An 18,910-nucleotide genomic window follows, 5' to 3' on the forward strand; every position below is an offset into this window, starting at 1 on the left:
GACTTTTTTTTTTTCTGAATAAGTCTCTTTTCTCTTAGTCCTTATGTCCTTTTCTTTATGGCTTTTAAAAATAAGTTTATAGGGACATCTGGGTGGCTCAGCCAGTTAAGCGTCTGCCTTCGGCTCAGGTTATGATCCCAGGGTCATGGGATCGAGTCCCTCTTCGGGCTCCTTGCTCAGTGGGGAGCCTGCTTCTCCATCTGCCTGCCACTCCCGCTGCTTGTGCTTTCTCTCTCTCTCGCTCTAATAAATAAATAAAATCTTTAAAAAATAAAAAAATAAAAATAAGTTTATATTTTTTTAAATTACATTTTTAACCTCAACTTCCATCTTCCCTTTAAAAGTAGCTCCTTTCTTAAAGAAACTAAGGCGACCATAAATAGGTCTGGCTCAATATACTATTTAAAATGAGACATAGGTAATTTTCTTTTTTTAGCAATGATAAGGTAGGTTAAGGTAACAGACTGTCCTGTTAAAATAACTTTAAAATCTGGACAAAATATTAACAAGCATCTTCTTAAAGTCACTTCAGAGCCATCGTGACAGTAAGGAACAATCAGACCAAAATTAAAGGAAAATAGGACCAAAGAGATCAGTGAGCATGGAAGAAAGTTTTGACCCAAGGATATGGTACTCTTGGCAATGCTGAGCTATCATTCCCGTGCAGGCAGGAGGGATGGCAATCAAAACCCTAAGTCTACAGAAAGGGGGACTTAAAACAAACAAAAAGACTTTCTCCACAACAAGCTTATCCTCAAAGGACTGCACCCTCAAGATGAGTTTGAATTAGAAGTAGACTACCCCTAATTCAGAGTTAAGTATTATGCTGGAATGGTCTATGATTGGAGAGAACTTCAGTCCTTGGATTTGGTGATCATGGACTGGTTTCACTCTCAGAAACCTAGCAGGAGCAACTCACTTCTCTTTGGAGGAAAGTACTTATATCCAAAGTTTCAAATTCTTCAATATTTTTAAAAATACACATCCAAACATAACCAGGCATGCCAAGAAACAAAACTCCATTTGTTTGAACCAGCAGATATAAGAAAAACAGAAACAGATTAACAAAGAATTATATAACAGAATCATCACATATAGATTGTAAACCAACTATGTCTAAAGAAACAAAGGATGACCTTGAAACTATATCCAAGGAGTGGGAAATTAAACAAAGATCTAGAAAATTTGGAAAAGAGCCGTACTAGGCTCTTATAGAAATAAAATAAAATCACCTAAATTTTTAAATCCTACAAATAAGATTAATAAAAGAATTTTAATAATTTTATGAAAAGATTAGTGAAATGGAACATGGTTCAGAAAACACAAAAGGCAATATGAAGAAATAAAAATATATGAAAAATGAACAATGAATGACTAAAATCCTAGGCAGATGGAGTGAGAAGGTATAAGTGTTTAACTGGAAACTTAGAAGGAAAGGAAAGATATAATGAAGCAAAGACAATATTTCAAGAGCTGATGGTTAAGAGTTTTCTAGGATTGATTGAAATCATCAGTTTACAATTCAAAAAGCCCAAATGAATGTCAAGTGGAGAAACTAATACATGAATATATTGTAGTGAAACTAAAGAAAATCAAAGACAAAGAGAAAGTCCTAAAAGCAGTCAGAGGAAAAGACATATTATCTTCAAAGGACCCATGGTTAGAATTACAGCTAACTTTTCAACCGAAGCAATGGAAACTAAAAAAAAAAAAAAAAAATGGAATGCCTTCTTCACTGTGATGAAGGGGGAAACAATGTCAACCATGAATTTATAGTTTTTTAGACTTTTTTTGTTTGTCTACAAACATCTTTGTTTTGTCTTCATTTTTAAGGATATTTTCAATAGGTAAAGGATTGTAAATTAGCATTATTTTTCTTGCAGCACTTGAATAATATCACATTACTGTCTTACGGTTTCCATAATTTCAGCTGAAAATTTTGCCATCAGCATTATTGTCTGCCACTTAAGTAAAGTGTCTTCTTTTTTCTTCTGACTCCTTTTATGACATTCTTTTTGCTTTAGTTTCCAGCAGTATTTGAACTAACAAGGGTTTGCTGAGCTTTGTGAACCGTGAATTATTGTCATTATCCTTTGGGAACTGATAGAATTAAAACATAGTATAAAGTCTCAGTAATTAAGCCAGCATTAAAAGATTGATGGAATAGAATAAAAAGTCAAAAGAGGCCCAAATACATGCTAGAATTTATTATATTATAAAGGCAGCATCTCAAATCATTGGCATAACAATAAGCTTTGTAAAAAAAAAATAAAAAGCACTACTGGGACAACTTGGTAGCCATATGGAGAAACATAACTCCCATCTAACAATAGAATAAATGCCAAATGAATAAAATATTTAAGTGTTCAATATGAAACCATAAAAGTAGAACAATACACAGGAAAACTTCTTTGTAACTTTTGAGGGGAAAGTTTTCTAACCATGTCTCAAAATCCAGATTCCTCTAAAAAAATATTAAGAAATGTGATTACATAAAAATGAAAAAAGAAATTTTGGGGTGGCTGGGTGGTTCAGTCAGTTAAGTGTCCGACTCTTGATCTCAGCTCAGGTCTTGGTCTCAGGGTTGTGAGTTCAGGCCCCGCATTGGGCTCCATGCTGGGCATGGAACCTACTTAAAAAAAAAAGAAAAGAAAAAAGAAATTTTGCATGCTGCAAAAATATAAGTAAAAACAAAAGAAAAAGTGGCCAAAATATTTGCAACTCATATCTGAGACAAGGGAATTAAATCCCCAAATATGTAAATAAGTCTTAGAAATCAGTAAGACAATCCAGTACAAGAACATGATAGAGTTGTAAGAAAAGAAATATATAGGCCCCCTATACGTGTTAAAAGATGCTCAACTTCTCTCATAATAAAAGTGACACAACTAAAGATGTATTTATATACCATTCCCCCAAATACATTGCGTAGAACAAAAGTTTGAGAACATAATCTCTTGCCAAGACTGTGGGGGAGAAGGCCCTCTTATACATTGCCATGGGAATGCAAAATGGTACCATTTTTCCTCACTCATGGAGTGAGTTTGGTGCCACAGATTAAAATATCTATCAAGCTTAAAAAACAACTTACCCTCTGGCCCACTTCCAGGAATTTATCCTGTAGGTGAGTTAGAACAAGATCAACAGAGTAGAAACAGCCAAAGTACCCATTAAGAGAAGACTGGCTAAATAATCTGTGTTACACCTAAAAGTGGAATGCCATGCAGGTATAAAAGTACAGGGTTATATGGAAAGATCTCCAGGATATATGATTAAGTGGAAAAAGTAAGGTTTAGAACAATTCACATAGTATGCTATTTTTATGTAAGGAGGGAAAATAAGAATATGCATTCATGTTTCATCTATGTGCATAAAAACACCAGAATAAAATAAGAGCTGGGTGGGGTGAATGAGGCAAAGTAGAAATGACACCTTTCAATGTATACTTTTAAGATACTGCTTTAATTTTTGAACACATGAACACATTACTCATCCAAAACTTTAACATAAGAAAGGATTATAGGGTCTTCAGGCAACATTGTAAAGCTGCCAGATAGCACTAGTAATGAGAGAAATATAAAACGAAATACCATCTCATAACCATCAGATTAACAAAAATCAAACAGTTTGGCAATGCTGTTTTGGAACTATATGGTAAGGATGTGGAAAAACAAGAATTTCCATATAGTATTGATGAAAATACAAATTGGTACAACCACTTGACTAACCAATTTAGTTTCCAGTAAAGCTCAATATACACTTGCCCTATAACTCTGCAATTGCACTTCTTAAAATCTCATACAGCTGCACAAGACATATACAGAGATACTCATTGTGGTATTGTTTCTAACAGCAGAATACTAGGAAGAACCTCCTAATATTCAATAGGAGAATAGATTATAGCATGTTCACATGCCGCAGTGTGTTGCATTAGTTAAAATGAATCAGAGCTATATGGGTCTATGTGTTTAGATATTTAAAATGAAATGTTGAATGAAAAAGTCAAGTTGGGAAATGGTATATACAGTATGATATCATTTTTTTTTTTTTTAAAGATTTTATTTATTTATTTGAAAGAGAGAGAGAGAGCACATGAGAGGGGGGAGGGTCAGAGGGAGAAGCAGACTCCCTGCTGAGCAGGGAGCCCGATGCGGGACTCGATCCTGGGACTCCAGGATCATGACCTGAGCCGGAGGCAGTCGCTTAACCAACTGAGCCACCCAGGCGCCCTATATACAGTATGATATCATTTATATCAAGTTTAAAACTACTCAAGCAGGGTGCTCAGTCGGTTAAGTGGCCGACTCTTGGTTTCAGCTTAGGTCACGATTTCATGGTCATGAGATAGAGCCTCGAGTACCGCTCCACACTCAGTGTGGAGTCTGCTTATCCCTCTCCCTCCCTCTCTACTCCTCTCCTCAGGCCCTCGCTCATGCTCTCTTTCTCAAATAAAATCGTTAAAAAAAAAAACTACTTGAGACAATAACATGATTTATGGGTAGATAAATATGTAAAAATACCATAAAAAGGAACCCAATACAGCTCCTCTGAGGACCAAGCCGTGGGAATTAGATCAGGATAAGTAATGAGATGACTTCAAATCTGTAATCAGTTTAGTTATCCGTAAAATAAAACATCTGAAAGAAACGTGTATAGCAAAATGTTGAGATGTATTAAATATAATCGTGGTTGATTATATTATTTCTGTGCTTCTGTGGCTATTTGAAGTATTTCATTGTCTGAAAGTCTAATGAAGGAAAAAGATCCAAGGGCTTAGTTCATACAAATCTCAGGGTCAGAGGGACTAAAGTCATCAATTTGAGTTGCTCACTGCAAAACTGTTCCTTCCAGAAATACAGCAAAAGCCACTACACTCTTTTTGAAAACCATCTGATACTGATTTTTTTTTCAATCCATCTTCCAAAAAATCATCAGATCCACAAAGGAAAGGAAGCAATAGCTCTTGTCTCCACAGCTTTAGGGACTTGCTTTGTACACCCACTCTCATGAAGACAACCTTAGAAAGGGCTCCCAACCCCTAGCTACTTAGAAAACTGGTAGGATGAAGGGATGTTATGCCTGCCAGAACAGACAAGTTGGCTGTTCCCCAGCACTGGCATTTTTGGGTCTGCTTGGAAGGCCTGTTCCCACTTGCCTTCTGATTTGGTTTCTGGGGTTCAATGTTACGATCCCTGTAGATGAAGTTAGCCACTGTCATTGATAATGTCCTGGTAAAAAGACGTTTTGTGGAAGTCTCATTAGCTTTTGTTAGTTTTGCTACTATGAATCAAGCAAAAAAAAATATGAACAAAACTAAGTTTACAAAAAAAAAGTGAAGCTAGCTATATACACAATACATTTTATACTGTGGTTTCGGTACTTTCAGACAACAGAGGGCAATAAATAAAATGTATGAGTGGAGCCATAGATTCTCTAGGAACTAGCAAGTTGGCGGAAAGAGTGTTTCTCATCTCTTGGTCACCAGCAGGGTCAAATTCACCATGCAAGTGAACTGCTGAATCAAACTTCTTCAGAAGTGCTCTTTCTTTGAAGGGTTCAGGAAACAACTTCCGAGACTTGCTTGGCTGAGCTTACCCAGCACATCAGTGGCAATGTCAAAGTCAGTATTCTCCATCTACATGGAAGGCGGTGTAGGATTACAGAAAGTATGCTGGCCTCGGAGATGCCAAAAACCTGGGTTCAAGTTCCAGCTTTACATAGGTGTATAGTCATTTAATGTCTCTGGGCCTCAGTTTACTCATCTCTAAAATAAAAGGTTTTACATAAATGCAGAGAACAATCTGCTGGTTCCAAAAGGTAAGGGGGGAGTGAGGTGAAGGGTATTAAGAGATACAAACTTCCAGTTATAAAATCAGTCACAGGAATGAAAAGTACAGCAGAGGGAATATAGTCAATGATACCACAATAATTTTCTATGGTGACAGATGGCAACTACACTTGAGCATTTTGTAATGTATATAAATGCCAAATCATTATGTTGTATACCTGAAACTAATATAACACTGTATGTCAACTATACATCAGAAGTTTTTCTAAAAGAAAATAAAATAATGGAGTTAAGAGATGTCCTCTAATGGCCTTTTAAATACGAACATCTAATGACTCGAATCTTCACCTGCTATATAATTTACAGAAACCTCATTCCAACCTCCTAAACAATCCTTGACCATCCGTGTATCCAAACTTCTGCTATTCCCTATCTTAAGCTATGGAAGAAGAAATGAAGAAAAGGAAACTTGGTCAAGGAATGTTTCCATTGCCTCTGAAGCCATGTTAAAACATTTACTCTTTTACCATAACTATGTTTTGCTAGGTTTTCTAATTATAACAGCACACACTTATAATTAATCATAATAATCGCACCATTGAGGGGCACCTGGGTGGCTCAGTTGGTTAAGCGACTGCCTTCAGCTCAGGTCGTGATCCTGGAGTCCCGGGATCGAGTCCCACATCGGGCTCCCTGCTCGGCGGGGGGTCTGCTTCTCCCTCTGACCCTCCCCCCTCTCATGCTCTCTCTCTCTCATTCTCTCTCTCAAATAAATAAATAAAATTAAAAAAAAAAAATAATCGCACCATTGAAACAAAGCTTATGCAGGTAAGTCCGCACAGATATATTCAGATACATATTATTTAGTAGTTTCAACTGTAAGATAACATATTGCACTCGATCTTAGCCAAAAACACTCAATTACTTACTATGTTCTATTTTGGTATTCCTTTATTGGCCTTTAGGAGAAAAAAAAGAACTTCTTTATGATTTATTAGAATACAATATATAACTGACTATAAAGCTGTCCTGTGAAGTACTAATATTATGATTACTTGTATCTTTAATAATAATACATCATGATGCCTTTGGGGGAAAAGAGCCTATTTGCCAACTTCTGACTCCTGAATTGAAATATCTCCTCTTCAGTAAGAGACATAATACTTTAACAGCTCCATTTCCTGATTATGCCAGTGGTTAATGTCACCTCTAAGGTGACAGCAACCTCACCAGGCATGGAAAAAAAAACCACTTCTATGCTCCTACTTCTAGGGTTCATCCAAGTAACCAAAGGTTTAGTATCTTTTTTCTTAAAGCCTGTTCTAAATACTAATATCTCCTTGAACCCCTAGATTACATAAAGTTTCTCAATACCCAGTTAAAAAGTGTAAAACTTGAGCAATTAACCATTTATCTGTCTTTCAATAGTCAAATAATATTTTCACATCTCAGTTTTATTGAAAATGATAGAATTAGTTTACTCATCTGTTTTGTTTCTAGTTTTGTTTTATTTTGTTTTTAAGAATATAACCTTGGGGCACCTGGGTGGCTCAGTCATTAAGCGTCTGCCTTTGGCTCAGGTCACGGTCCCAGGGTCCTGGGATCGAGCCCCACTTCGGGCTCCCAGCTTGGCAGGAAGCCTGCTTCTCCCTCTCCCACTCCCCCTGCTTCTGTTCCCTCTCTCACTGTGTCTCTGTCAAATAAATAAATAAAATCTTAAAAAAAAAAAAAAAGAATGTAATCTTGAGTAATTGTGTTCTTAATCTCTTCTGGAAGAATGAGTTTGTAAAAGGTATCAAGTTATTTCAGTTCTGCTCTTTTAGGATATAATAAAAAGGTAATGAAATCATTTCTGGGGTAACATCAATTCCCTAAACAAACTTGGTTTCACCACAAAAAGCCAAATACAGAAGAAAGCATGGAAGAGTGATGGTTCAGGTAAATAATGATGAGTAAAATATTAGATAATGGTGAAATTTACACTCAACCTCCTTAATTCTAGAGCTCTAGTTCAAACTCTGGTTGATTAAAAGAAGAATCTCCTAGCTGCATTTAATCAAGAATTTCTATACAATGGAGGACCAGCAACTGAAGGGCATAAACACAACGGTTAGAAATGTGATTGAGTACTTCCCACTGAGGATTATCAGTGTTCCTCCTTCTGGAACATTGTTTGAGGAAGTATGAAAAAAATCCATGCTAAATTTCCCTCCTCAAATCAATTCATACTTCAAACAGCTGCAGAAATTTCAATCAGATGCTTATTTAGTGAAATGAGAAGGCAATGATCATGGCTTGGAAAAGCTCCATGATTAATTGTGTTTAGACAGTCATTACTGTTTTTCACTAATGAAAGGTTATAGGTTCCGGTCATTGATAACCCACAATAAAGATGAAAGCATATTCTTATCAGCAGTTCCTTTCATGTAAAGAAAAATGCTACAAGATAGTTTACCTCTATCTGCATCTTTAGGAAATTACTTTGTGAACCAAAGTTGACACCAGAACCTCAGAGTGGAAATCAACTTTGCCATGGTGATTAAATTTTAATACACAAATATTTGTTTCCTGTAGCACATGACTAAAAATGTAAGTATGGGTGTCAATCCAAATACTGACCCAAAAGTTAAAATACAGATTGAAGACCACTGAAAGCTGTATTTCATAGTCAAGAGATTAAAGGAGTAAAAGTACATAGGTAGTGGGATGAGAGATTGGGGAGATGATTCACTCTGGTGGAAAAAGCACTGCACAGGAGGTTAGAGTCTGAGCCTGGGTTCTAATTGCACTTCTGCTACTCATGCGACCTTGGGCAAGCCACTTAATTTCTTAAAGCTTCGGTTTTTCATTTGTAAAACCTAAGGACTGGATTTGATTATTAGTTAAGTCTTCTCTCAAGCTTTGATTCTATTGATCTATGAGCACTCTAAACTGTTGGTCTCAAAACCCAACCAAACAAAATTTTTTGACATTATACCACCACCCTATGTATTTGTTCATTTACAATTATACTATATACTAGACTACTCACATGTCAAATGTATTAAAAATATGATTCAAAGTAAAACACTGAGCTAAAGATGAATGATTTTTTTTTTTTACTGGCTCTTTTTTTTTTATTATGTTAGTCACCATACAATACATCATTAGTTTTTGAGGTAGTGATCCACGATTCATTGTTTTCATAAAATGAATGATATTTTAAAGATAATTTGGTATGTTTATCAACAGTTATGTTTACCAACAAAAATTGATAATGCTTCATTCTTTTTTAAACTCCTGACTTAAAATACCTTGTGATAAAGTAATCCAAACATAATTCTAAGGCCACAATTTTTCCAATACTTAATTTTAGGGGCTGACATAAATGAAAATGATACCTCACAAAGATACAGAGATCCAGATGGAAAAAATGTATCACTGATTGAATTTATTAACATTCATATTTTTCACTTTCATCCACTATCAACACTAGCAACACAAAGGCTTTTGTTGAAATTCAAGAATGAAAAAAGAAAGTAAGAAAGGTAGGAAGGTGGAACGTAGGAAGGAAGGAAAGAGGAGAAAAGACACAAATTACCAATATCAATAATGAAAGAGGAGATTCACTATAGAGCCTACAGACATCACAAAGTTTAAGGTTATTATGAACATTTTATGCCAACAAATTTAAAATTTTAGATTAAACTGAAAAATTCCTTGAAAAAATTTACCAAAAATTACACAAGAAAAAAATAGAAACACCTTAGTAGATCTAAATGTACTAAATAAAGTAAATAACTGAATAACTAAAAACCTCCAAAAAAGGCTCTAGGCCCAGATGGCTTGAAAAGTGACTTTTTCACACTTAAAGAAGAAATAAGATGAATATTAGAAATGACATTTCCAGAGAATAAAAAAGTAGAATAATTCCCAACTTGTTTTATGAGACCAATTTGTTTTTTCAACCAAAGACAAAGCCATTACATGAAAAGGTAAAATAATATATGATCATCTCAAAAATGCAGAAGAAGTAATATATGAAAGTCAACACCCATTCAAAATTAAAGGTCTTAGAAACCTAGAAATGGAAGGAAATGTTCTTAATCAGATAGAGAGTGTCCATTAAAAACATCATACTAAATGATGAAATAGTGAGAACTTCTGCTCTGAGACTGAGAACAACAGAAGGATGTTTGCCATCATCATTTCCATTAAACCCTGATAAAGGCCTAGCTATGCAAGAAAGAATAAGAAATAAAAGGCTTAAGGATTGAAAAAGAATAAAACTATCATTATTTGCAGATGACCTGATTGTGTATATACAAAATCCAAAATCATCTACAGATAAACTAGGAGTCAGTAAGTTAATTTATCAAGGTTTGAAGATATAAAAGATCAATATACAAAATTCAACTCCTTTTTGATATATCCTCCCAAAATTTAGAAAATAAAATTAGAAGAAAAATACCATTCTAGCTATAAAGGAAGTGATAAACTGTACTTCATCAAAATTAAATTCTTTTGCTAATGAAAAGACACTAGTAAGAAAATTAGAAAGATAATCCACTGTTAGGAGATACTTACAATAATTACTTCTGAAAGGCTTGTATTGAGAATATATAAAAAAAAAAACTATGAGTCAATAACAAAAGGACAACCTCCTAAAGAATAGGCAAAAAATCTGAATACACACTTTAGAATAGAATACATAAAAATGGTCTAAGCACATGAAAAGATACTCGACATTATTAGTCATTAGAGAAATGCCAATTAAAAACAAAATATAAAAAAATAAAACTTTTGTTGATATTTGGCTAATAATAACTTTGCAGCCAGGATGACTAAAATTAAAAGGCTGACAATGACCCAGAGTTGATGAGAATGTGGAGTAACTAGAAGACCTATCCATCACCCGGGGGGGCGGGGGTATGTAAAATGCTTCAACCACTTTAGAAAACTGGAAGTTTCTCAGAAAGTTAAGCATATACCTACTCTATGACCCAGCAACCCTATTCCTAAACATTTACCTGAGAGAAATAAAAAAACATATGCACACACACACATACACATACACAACTTGTACAAGAATGGTTATTCGAGCTTTATTCATAATAACCCCAAACTTCAAACAAACTAAAGTTACATTAACAGGAGAATGAATGGACCATGGATAAGCATACAGTGGAACACTGCTCAAGAGTAAAAAAGGGAATTTGATACACACAACAACATGAATACATCTCAAACACATTATGTTGAGTGAAAGAAACCAGACACAAGAGAGTATATACTCTATTGAGCACATTTATTTGAAGTCCAAGAATAAGCAACATGACACTAGGGTGATAGGACTCAGAATGTCTAGGATGGGGATGGAGGGACTGACTGGAAAGAGCATGAGGGGACTCTCTGAAGCCAGGGATGTTCTCTATCCTTAATGGAGAGGTCATCACACAGGTCTTGTCAAAATTCATCAAACTGTACATTGAAGAACTGTGCATCTTATTGTATCTAGATTATACCTCAATAAAAAATGTAATAAAATTACATAATTAATATGTAAATAATAAACATTAAAAATAATGAATATATAGGAATAAATCTAACCACAATGTTCAAGACTTCTATCCAGAAAACTACTGCTGAGAGAAACTACAGAAAACCTAAATATATGGAGAGATAAACCCATATTTATACTATGCTACATAGAGAGGATTATAAAACAGTGGGGAAAGATGAACTACTCTATAAATAATGCTGAATGATGTGAAAAAAGACATAGAGTCAGTTTTAAGCAGCAAATTAAACTGGAGATTGAAATAACTAAAATAGTTGATATTTTTTAAACTGCTTTAAAATTCATCACTAACCCTATCAGAAAATAAGAACATCAAAGTGAAGAATTGCAGGAAATAGTGTAGTGCCAAGGCTGTCTTTTGTCCTAATGGCTTTTGTTAACCCTTAAACTCCTGCTTTAACTACGGAGTTGTGTGCATATGACAGGAGATAAAGTCTAGGGCCTGCCCAAAGTGGGGATGCTAACTCCAAAATTTACAAAACATGAAAGAGTGTAAGATATGATGAGGTTCAGGACACACTATCGCAAAATATGGCACACCTTGTCATATTGAATATTTCAAGCTGAAGGAACCTGAGAAATGGTCAGGAAGGATTTTCTGACCTTCCGCCAAAGCAGGCTGTAAAACCTTCATGTGAAAAGTGCCTTCCTATACTTAGATGAAAGGAGCACCCTTGTCTGCAAAGACAGAGGGACACTGAGAGGAATCTGAATGAATAGGCCTTGCTGTTTTCCCAAGTTTACCACACTTAGCTCATACCCTTTTTCGTCCTAACATGTTTTTCCACAACTCTCTACTCTTCATCAAACCTAGCCAAAAAACAACTCAAATTTAACCACTCCTTCAGGTCTTCATTTCCTTACAAAAGCTCCCATGCCTAGAGGAGACAGGGAAATGGAAGGACTCCATAAAAGTCTGCTTTTGCTCCTTCTCCTGCTTCTGTTCTTGCAGGGGGACCTGCACCCCCACCCCACTTTACACATGCCTCAGAATGTCCTCCTTGTAAGGGACAAGGCGTTAATGATTTCTCTAGAATAGATAACATCTAAGGAAGAACCAGGTGAGAATGACCTGAGGAAGCCATCATATGCACATTCCAGAACAGGGCTCTAGATATCTTGATGCCAAGGCCCCCTGGCTCCAAGGAATAATACCTGGGCCTTGATCTTTGTTCTAACCAGTTCCTGGATGCCTGAGGGGACATGTATACCAGACCCCGACAAAGACAAGACTCCCTCTTTTCCTTTCTGATCCCGGAAGCTCCATCTGTATCTGCTCTCTCCATATCTTCAATAAACTCTGCTCTCACTTCCTGTGGGCTCACATTTGATTTCCATCCCACGTGAAGCCAAGGGCCCTCTTGGCCAATCCTGCAGAACCCTTCTGAGTCCCTGGACTCGGCCTGCATGCATCAAAGGAAAACTTACATTAAATAAATTTGTATGTTTTTCTCTTCTTAATCTGTCTTTTGTACAGGGGCCCCAGCCAAAAGCCTAGAAGAGTGGAGGAAAAAGATATTCTTCCTCCCTTACAGAAATCGTGGTTGAAAACCATCAGAAATAATAAACAGCAAACTAACTAAATAAGCAGATTTAATATATTTAAATGCTCAGAAAAAATGAAAATAACAATACTTAACATATTTAAGAAATAAAAGGGAAACTTGAAAAATAAAAGAGAGTAGTCAGATTTAAGAACAGATTGAATCAAGAACCAAATAAAATTTCAGAAATGAAAATACAATTGAAAAATTAAAACTCAGCAGATGAGACATCACGGAAGAGGGAGAATAAAGGAGAAAAAAGTATTCAGACAAGTTTTACAAAGACAAAGAAATGGAAAAAATAAAATAAAGGTTAAAAGGAATAAATAATTGGAGCTCCTGGGTGGTGTAGTCGGTTAAGCGTCTGACTCTTGGTTTCAGCTCAGGTTATGATCTCAGGGTTCTAAGATCAAGGCCCGCATGGGGCTCCACACTTAACATGGAGTCTGCTTGAGATTCTTTCTCCCTTTGCCCCTCCCCCCACTTTCATGCTCTCTCTTTCAAACAAATAAATCTTTTTTAAAAATGTTAATCTATTATTTTAAAAAAGGAATAAATAAGAGTAATAATAGACTAAGAAACAGAATAACAGAGTAACTGGTTGGAATTCCAGAACAAGAAGGGAGAACAGCCAAGAATCCATATGGGGGGAAAAATTAAACACAGTCCCGGGGCACCTGAGTCGTTAAGCATCTGCCTTCAGCTCAGTTCATGATCCCAGAATCCTGGGATCAAGCCCCACATTGGGCTCTCTGCTCAGCAGGAAGCCTGCTTCTCCCTCTCCCACTCCCCCTGCTTGTGTTCCCTCTCTCGCAGTCTTGCTCTCTCTGTCAAATAAATAAATAAAATCTTAAAAAAAAATATTAAACACAGTCCCTACCTCACACATATACAAATATGAAATCAAAGATAAATCATCAATCTAAACAAAGAAGCTACAACTATTACCCTTTTAAAAGTAAACATAGACTATGTTTGTGATCCTTGAGAAGGTAATGATTTCCTAGCAAGAAGGCAAAAAGCGTTAAAGGAAAAACATTGATAATGTCAACATTTACAAAAATTAAAAATTTCTGCTGATCAAGAAATATGAAGGAAATAAAAAGGCAAGCTACAGACTGGAAGAACATATTAACAATACATATATCTGACAAATGATTAGTATTCAGAATACCAAGTTATAAAATACTCTTACCAATTAATAAAAGAAAAAAACAACTCAATAAAAAATGAGCAAAAGACTTGAACAGACACTTCATTAAAAAAGATATATGAATGGCCAGTAAGCACAGGAAAAGGTGCTCAACATAATTAATCATTAGATGAAAACTAAAACCACTAGAAGACATAGCTTTACACTACTAGTATGTCTAAAATGAACAAGACAACACTATGTAGTAGTGATGTAGGAAAGACGATGTTAGGGTTCGAAACCGATGGCCAAGAAAGAATTCTTGAGACGTCTTTGGTGCAAAAAGGTGATTTTATTAAAGCACGGGGATAGGACCCGTGGGCAGAAAGAGCAGCAATGGGGTCATGAGGAGGGGCCCATTATATACTTTCAAGATGGGAGGGGGTTAGGGATAGTGTTAAGTCTCTAAGGAATTTTGGAAGCAAGGCTTCCAGGATCCTGAGAAGGCTAGCTATTGTTGGGAAAAGCTCATTTATTACCGTCTAATAAAATCTTAGTCATGAGACCCTTCAGATGTACATCAGTGGGCCATATGCTTGGGGGATGATTGCCAAAACATATCTTGGAGGTTTTAGAGATAAAGGAAGTTTTCAAAGGAATTTTTATATGTTAAATTAGACTTACTTGGGGCGGCGGGGGGGGGGGGGGGGGGTGTTAGGCTAGGATTGCCTTTTGCCCTTAGCAAAGTATTAACATCCAGGCAGCTGAGTCCCCAGAGGAAGGTCACTGCCTGTCTCAAGGACGTGTCAGTGGGCTGTAGGTGGTAAAGAGATTTAATCATTTTTTTTCTGCCTTTGTTTCCCACATCAGTAGCAGAAAAAAAAAGACAACACTGCACTACATCAAAAACTAACAATGTAGTGTATGGTGATGAACATAATATAGTAAAATAAAATTTAAAAAAAAGACAACACTGTGTTTATCAGCAAGGATGTGAAGCAATTGGAAGTCTCAGGCTTTATTGGTGGGAGTGTAAAATGACACAACTACTCTGGAAAAATGCACGTTCTTGATGTGTTATAAGCTATGCTTTTTACCTTCCTCAGTTGAATTATATGGATCAAAACTTTCCCCTTTTTGCTTAAGCTAGTTCAGGTTAGGTTTGCCTTGCTAGCAGCCAGTGAATTCTGACCTAAACTAAAAGATAAGATACATAGGTCGGACCACTGGATATGCATTGTTGTTACGCTGGGCGACGTGGAACTTGGACCACTTCACCACGGGTCCTTAGGCAAGGACTTGAACTGTCCTGCTCAGATATGTATCCACAAAGCCAAAAACTCTGAACTGTGACCTAATCTCGTTTGCTTCTCTTCCCCTGGCTGTGCACTTGTGTTTTCTGCCTACAATGCCCTTCTGATGCAGATAATCTGTGTCAATAAACATGAATGAGTAAAAAAGAATGGAGCAGGAAATGAGAAAAATCATGAAATAATAAATCATGAAATAATAAATGGCAATGTTAAAATATTAATTTTGGCATTACCATTGCCAAAATAAAATATTAATTTAACAACCAACTTTGGAGACTTGCATAATCTACGTGCAGCATACATGACCATAAATTAAATATTGGCAAAAACAATGTACAGTTTTCATGATTATGCAGACTGTGGCCTTCAAGAAAATGCTGGAGGCAATAGACACAGAACTACATTTAAGTAAGATGTTGCACATTCTAAGGATTAAGGCAACTTGATCTTACATAGACTGGTCAGCACACAGGAGAACATTCCGAACTGGGGTTTACATTTTTTAAACGTGAGACAAATGCAGTAATAAATCAAGTGGAAAACCCATGGGGTATTCAGTTACCTTCAAGTTTCATTACATATAAATAACATTAAGCTACTGGTGTGACTTCAGGGTGTAGTTTCCTTCCTGAGAGCTGTATTTCTGGAGAAACCAGTCTGGTGGGATTTACATCTGGCTCAACATTATTTCTGTGGGAGACATTCATTCTTTGGTTCTTTACCTTGTGGATCTTAGCTTACTTTAATGCAGCCAAAGTAACCATTTCCCATTTTGCTTCCCCACATTTTCCATCTGACCTTTCTTAACATGTAGAACTTTTAACAAAGAATCACGCATACCTGTGTCGTAATGCACGATAAGTCTTTCGCTGTGGCTGCCCACAGTCTGTGGCTCAAACTCCACCTCCAGCTGCATGGACTCCCCCACGTTAAGGGTTCCGGCAGGTGGCTCCACAGAGAAAGGCCTGCAGCACATGGTGAGACACACTATCAGAGCACGTTCCTGACTCGTGTGAGGAGACATGCGGGTTCTTGGGCTGCAGCAAAGCTCAGAACCAACACCACAATTTGGTGATTCAGAAGTAAAGTACACTTTCCCCCTGATGTGAAAGAACTTTGGTTTTAAGGTTAAAATAGCAGTACGAGATCTGCAAGTGTAAGAGAAACTTAAAATGATAAGGTAATGTTCTTGTGTGTGCCCTTGCCATTCAGCCATCCTTTTAACATTCATGGAGGGATTCCAGTGGTCGGCCTTAAAACATGTATGCAAATACTGTAATTTGCAAAAGATAAATGCCTTCTGAGGGACAAAAATCAAGTTTTGTGACAGTTCAATGAAGAGAAGGTTTTGTGATGGAAAACTGTATCAGAGTCCCAAAAGATCACACAATCACATGAGGGTAACTTGAGGGCAGTTTAACAAAGGGTCTACTTAACAGGGGGGTAAGGGGGACTACAAATGATACAATCCCCCAGGGTTATAAACAGTAAAGCCATTATGACCTCTAGGCCCAAAAGGCCAAGGAGGAGGAGTGGTTTTGAAACTTGCAGGAGTCCTACGAGAATGCTGCTATATGAGGAGCAAGGAGCTTTAGTCAAGAGAGACAGCCCAGATGGCCTCACGGGGAAGACACTATGGGGGAGAGTGCCCTAACTTCACATCCTCCTGTCTGATCACCTGCTGGGACTCCCATTGGCTGAACCGAACCAGAAGCCTTTGTCATACAGGTCAGCCTCCCGGGTGACAGCGAGCTGGAAATCAGTGGAGAGCATTTAGAAAGGCAAACTGGGGACAAGTTCTGTGCCTTGAAAATAGAACTTGGGCACATAGACATGATGGGGTGATAGGGTGGATTTGGGAACAGGAAATCGTTTCATTTAATTTCCCTGGAAGGAAGTGGCAAGAGAGAAGCTGGATCTGATCATGAGGTACCTTAAATAACTTAGAGTTCTTCCTTCTAAATAGAAAACCCAGCCCATTTAATTATTTTCATGGTCCATTTCACTTCTCTAAATGGCTATTTTTCCAAACTAATGCGTTGTACAATGTATCTGGCAGGCTAAGTTGTTTCTGGTTATTTACTTCTATCACAACTGTTTTTTAGTTTCATCCCTGAAACCTTCCCTTAGATAATGAACTTAATGTCCGAAAGCCTAAGCTTCCTTCTGTGAGGGTACAGAGCTATGGCAAGGGTAGCACGGGGTGGTCCCTGAGATCTTCACTGCAATGCTTCCCACCACGGGAAACTTTCTCTGGGGCTCTCTATTTGGATCTCCCTCTACTTTCACTTCTTTATTTTCCCATTCCTTTGTGCTTTTCCCACACCTATAGCACCAATCCTCCAGTGAACCCCAGGCATTGCTGTAGAGGTTCTATGGGGTAGTGGTCACTAGCCTGAAGCCAACTGAAAAAGTTCAAAACTCAGCTCTGCCATGACTCTGGGGCGAGTCATTGAACCTTCAATCTCCTGGTCTGTAAGATGAGGGTAAGGACACCAGGGAGGACTAAAGGAGCCGATACAGGTAAATTGCTTAGAATAAAGCCTGGCACGTAGGAAGTGCTAAACTAATGTTTATTATTATTTCTGTTATCTCCGTCACTGGCAGCCTCTAGATGGATGATGAGCCTGAGGATGATCCTGGGTGTTTAGATGAGTTCAAGTTTTTATTATTCTCCTCTCAATCTTTCACACTGCTCTAGGGATACTGTAAAAAGAACATCTACAGGTCATAACACATCCATCTCTAGTTCAACACCTTCAGTGGTCCTCATAATCTACATAAAAAAGCTCAAAGTCCTAGGCATTTGAGGTTCCACACAATCTGCTCCCAACTAGATTTTGCATTTTCATTAAACACATACATCTGTCCAAATGTCCCATGTTATCTGTCACATTCCAAATCAGGCTGGGGAGGGACAGGGTGGGAGGGCTCTGCTCCCTTCACCATAACCTCGCCTAGCACTGCACCCCCTCTCCCTTCCAACCAGACTGTGCCCCCTACACAGACATTCCCCAGCTGCTAGGGTCACACAAGAATACTTACCATTTTCCATAGGTCATATTTCCTCCAAAGTCACTTATCGCTGCCTAGACTCAAAGATACCTCTTAACTAGAATCTTCCTGGATTATATATAACTATTATATATTTATTATATATAACTATAACTTTGTTTTTACTTCTCACTTCAGTTCACCTTGTGCTATAGTTAGTTTTCATGCCTGCTCCTGTTGATAGCTATAGACTCAGGAGACGACAGGAAAGGGAAAGCAAATAAGCTGCCATGAGCATGGGCTCCAGACCAGGCACTAACTACACTGAGACCTTATGTACACCAATCCTCTTAATCCTGGGAAGAACCTGAAAAAAGGAGGTATTGTTATTTGCACTTTAGATATGAGAAAACAGATGCCCTAAAAGGGCAAGCGACGGGCCCAAAGTTACCCAGCTAGGTAGCGGTGGAGTGGGGTTGGAAGCCGGGCTGCAAGTTCAAGTTCTTTCTGCCTACCCAAACCACCCCTGAACATGGAAGCCACCTGATTAGATGCATCTTTGTGTCTCTCACTCCATGC

The 18,910-nt window shown here is 37.3% G+C and overlaps 1 protein-coding gene across 1 annotated transcript in view; it reads right to left on the reverse strand.

Annotated features, from left to right (window-relative positions):
• HYDIN (HYDIN axonemal central pair apparatus protein) overlaps positions 1-18,910 on the reverse strand; it is a 363,815-nt gene that overhangs the window by 258,216 nt on the left and 86,689 nt on the right. The window contains exon 7 of the mRNA XM_078062394.1: positions 16,178-16,302. Coding sequence (XP_077918520.1) covers positions 16,178-16,302 — 125 coding nt within the window. The remainder of the gene's footprint in view (positions 1-16,177; positions 16,303-18,910) is intronic.

The sequence above is a fragment of the Halichoerus grypus genome, chromosome 15 (genome assembly GCF_964656455.1).
Source record: "Halichoerus grypus chromosome 15, mHalGry1.hap1.1, whole genome shotgun sequence".
Classification (NCBI taxonomy): domain Eukaryota; kingdom Metazoa; phylum Chordata; class Mammalia; order Carnivora; family Phocidae; genus Halichoerus; species Halichoerus grypus.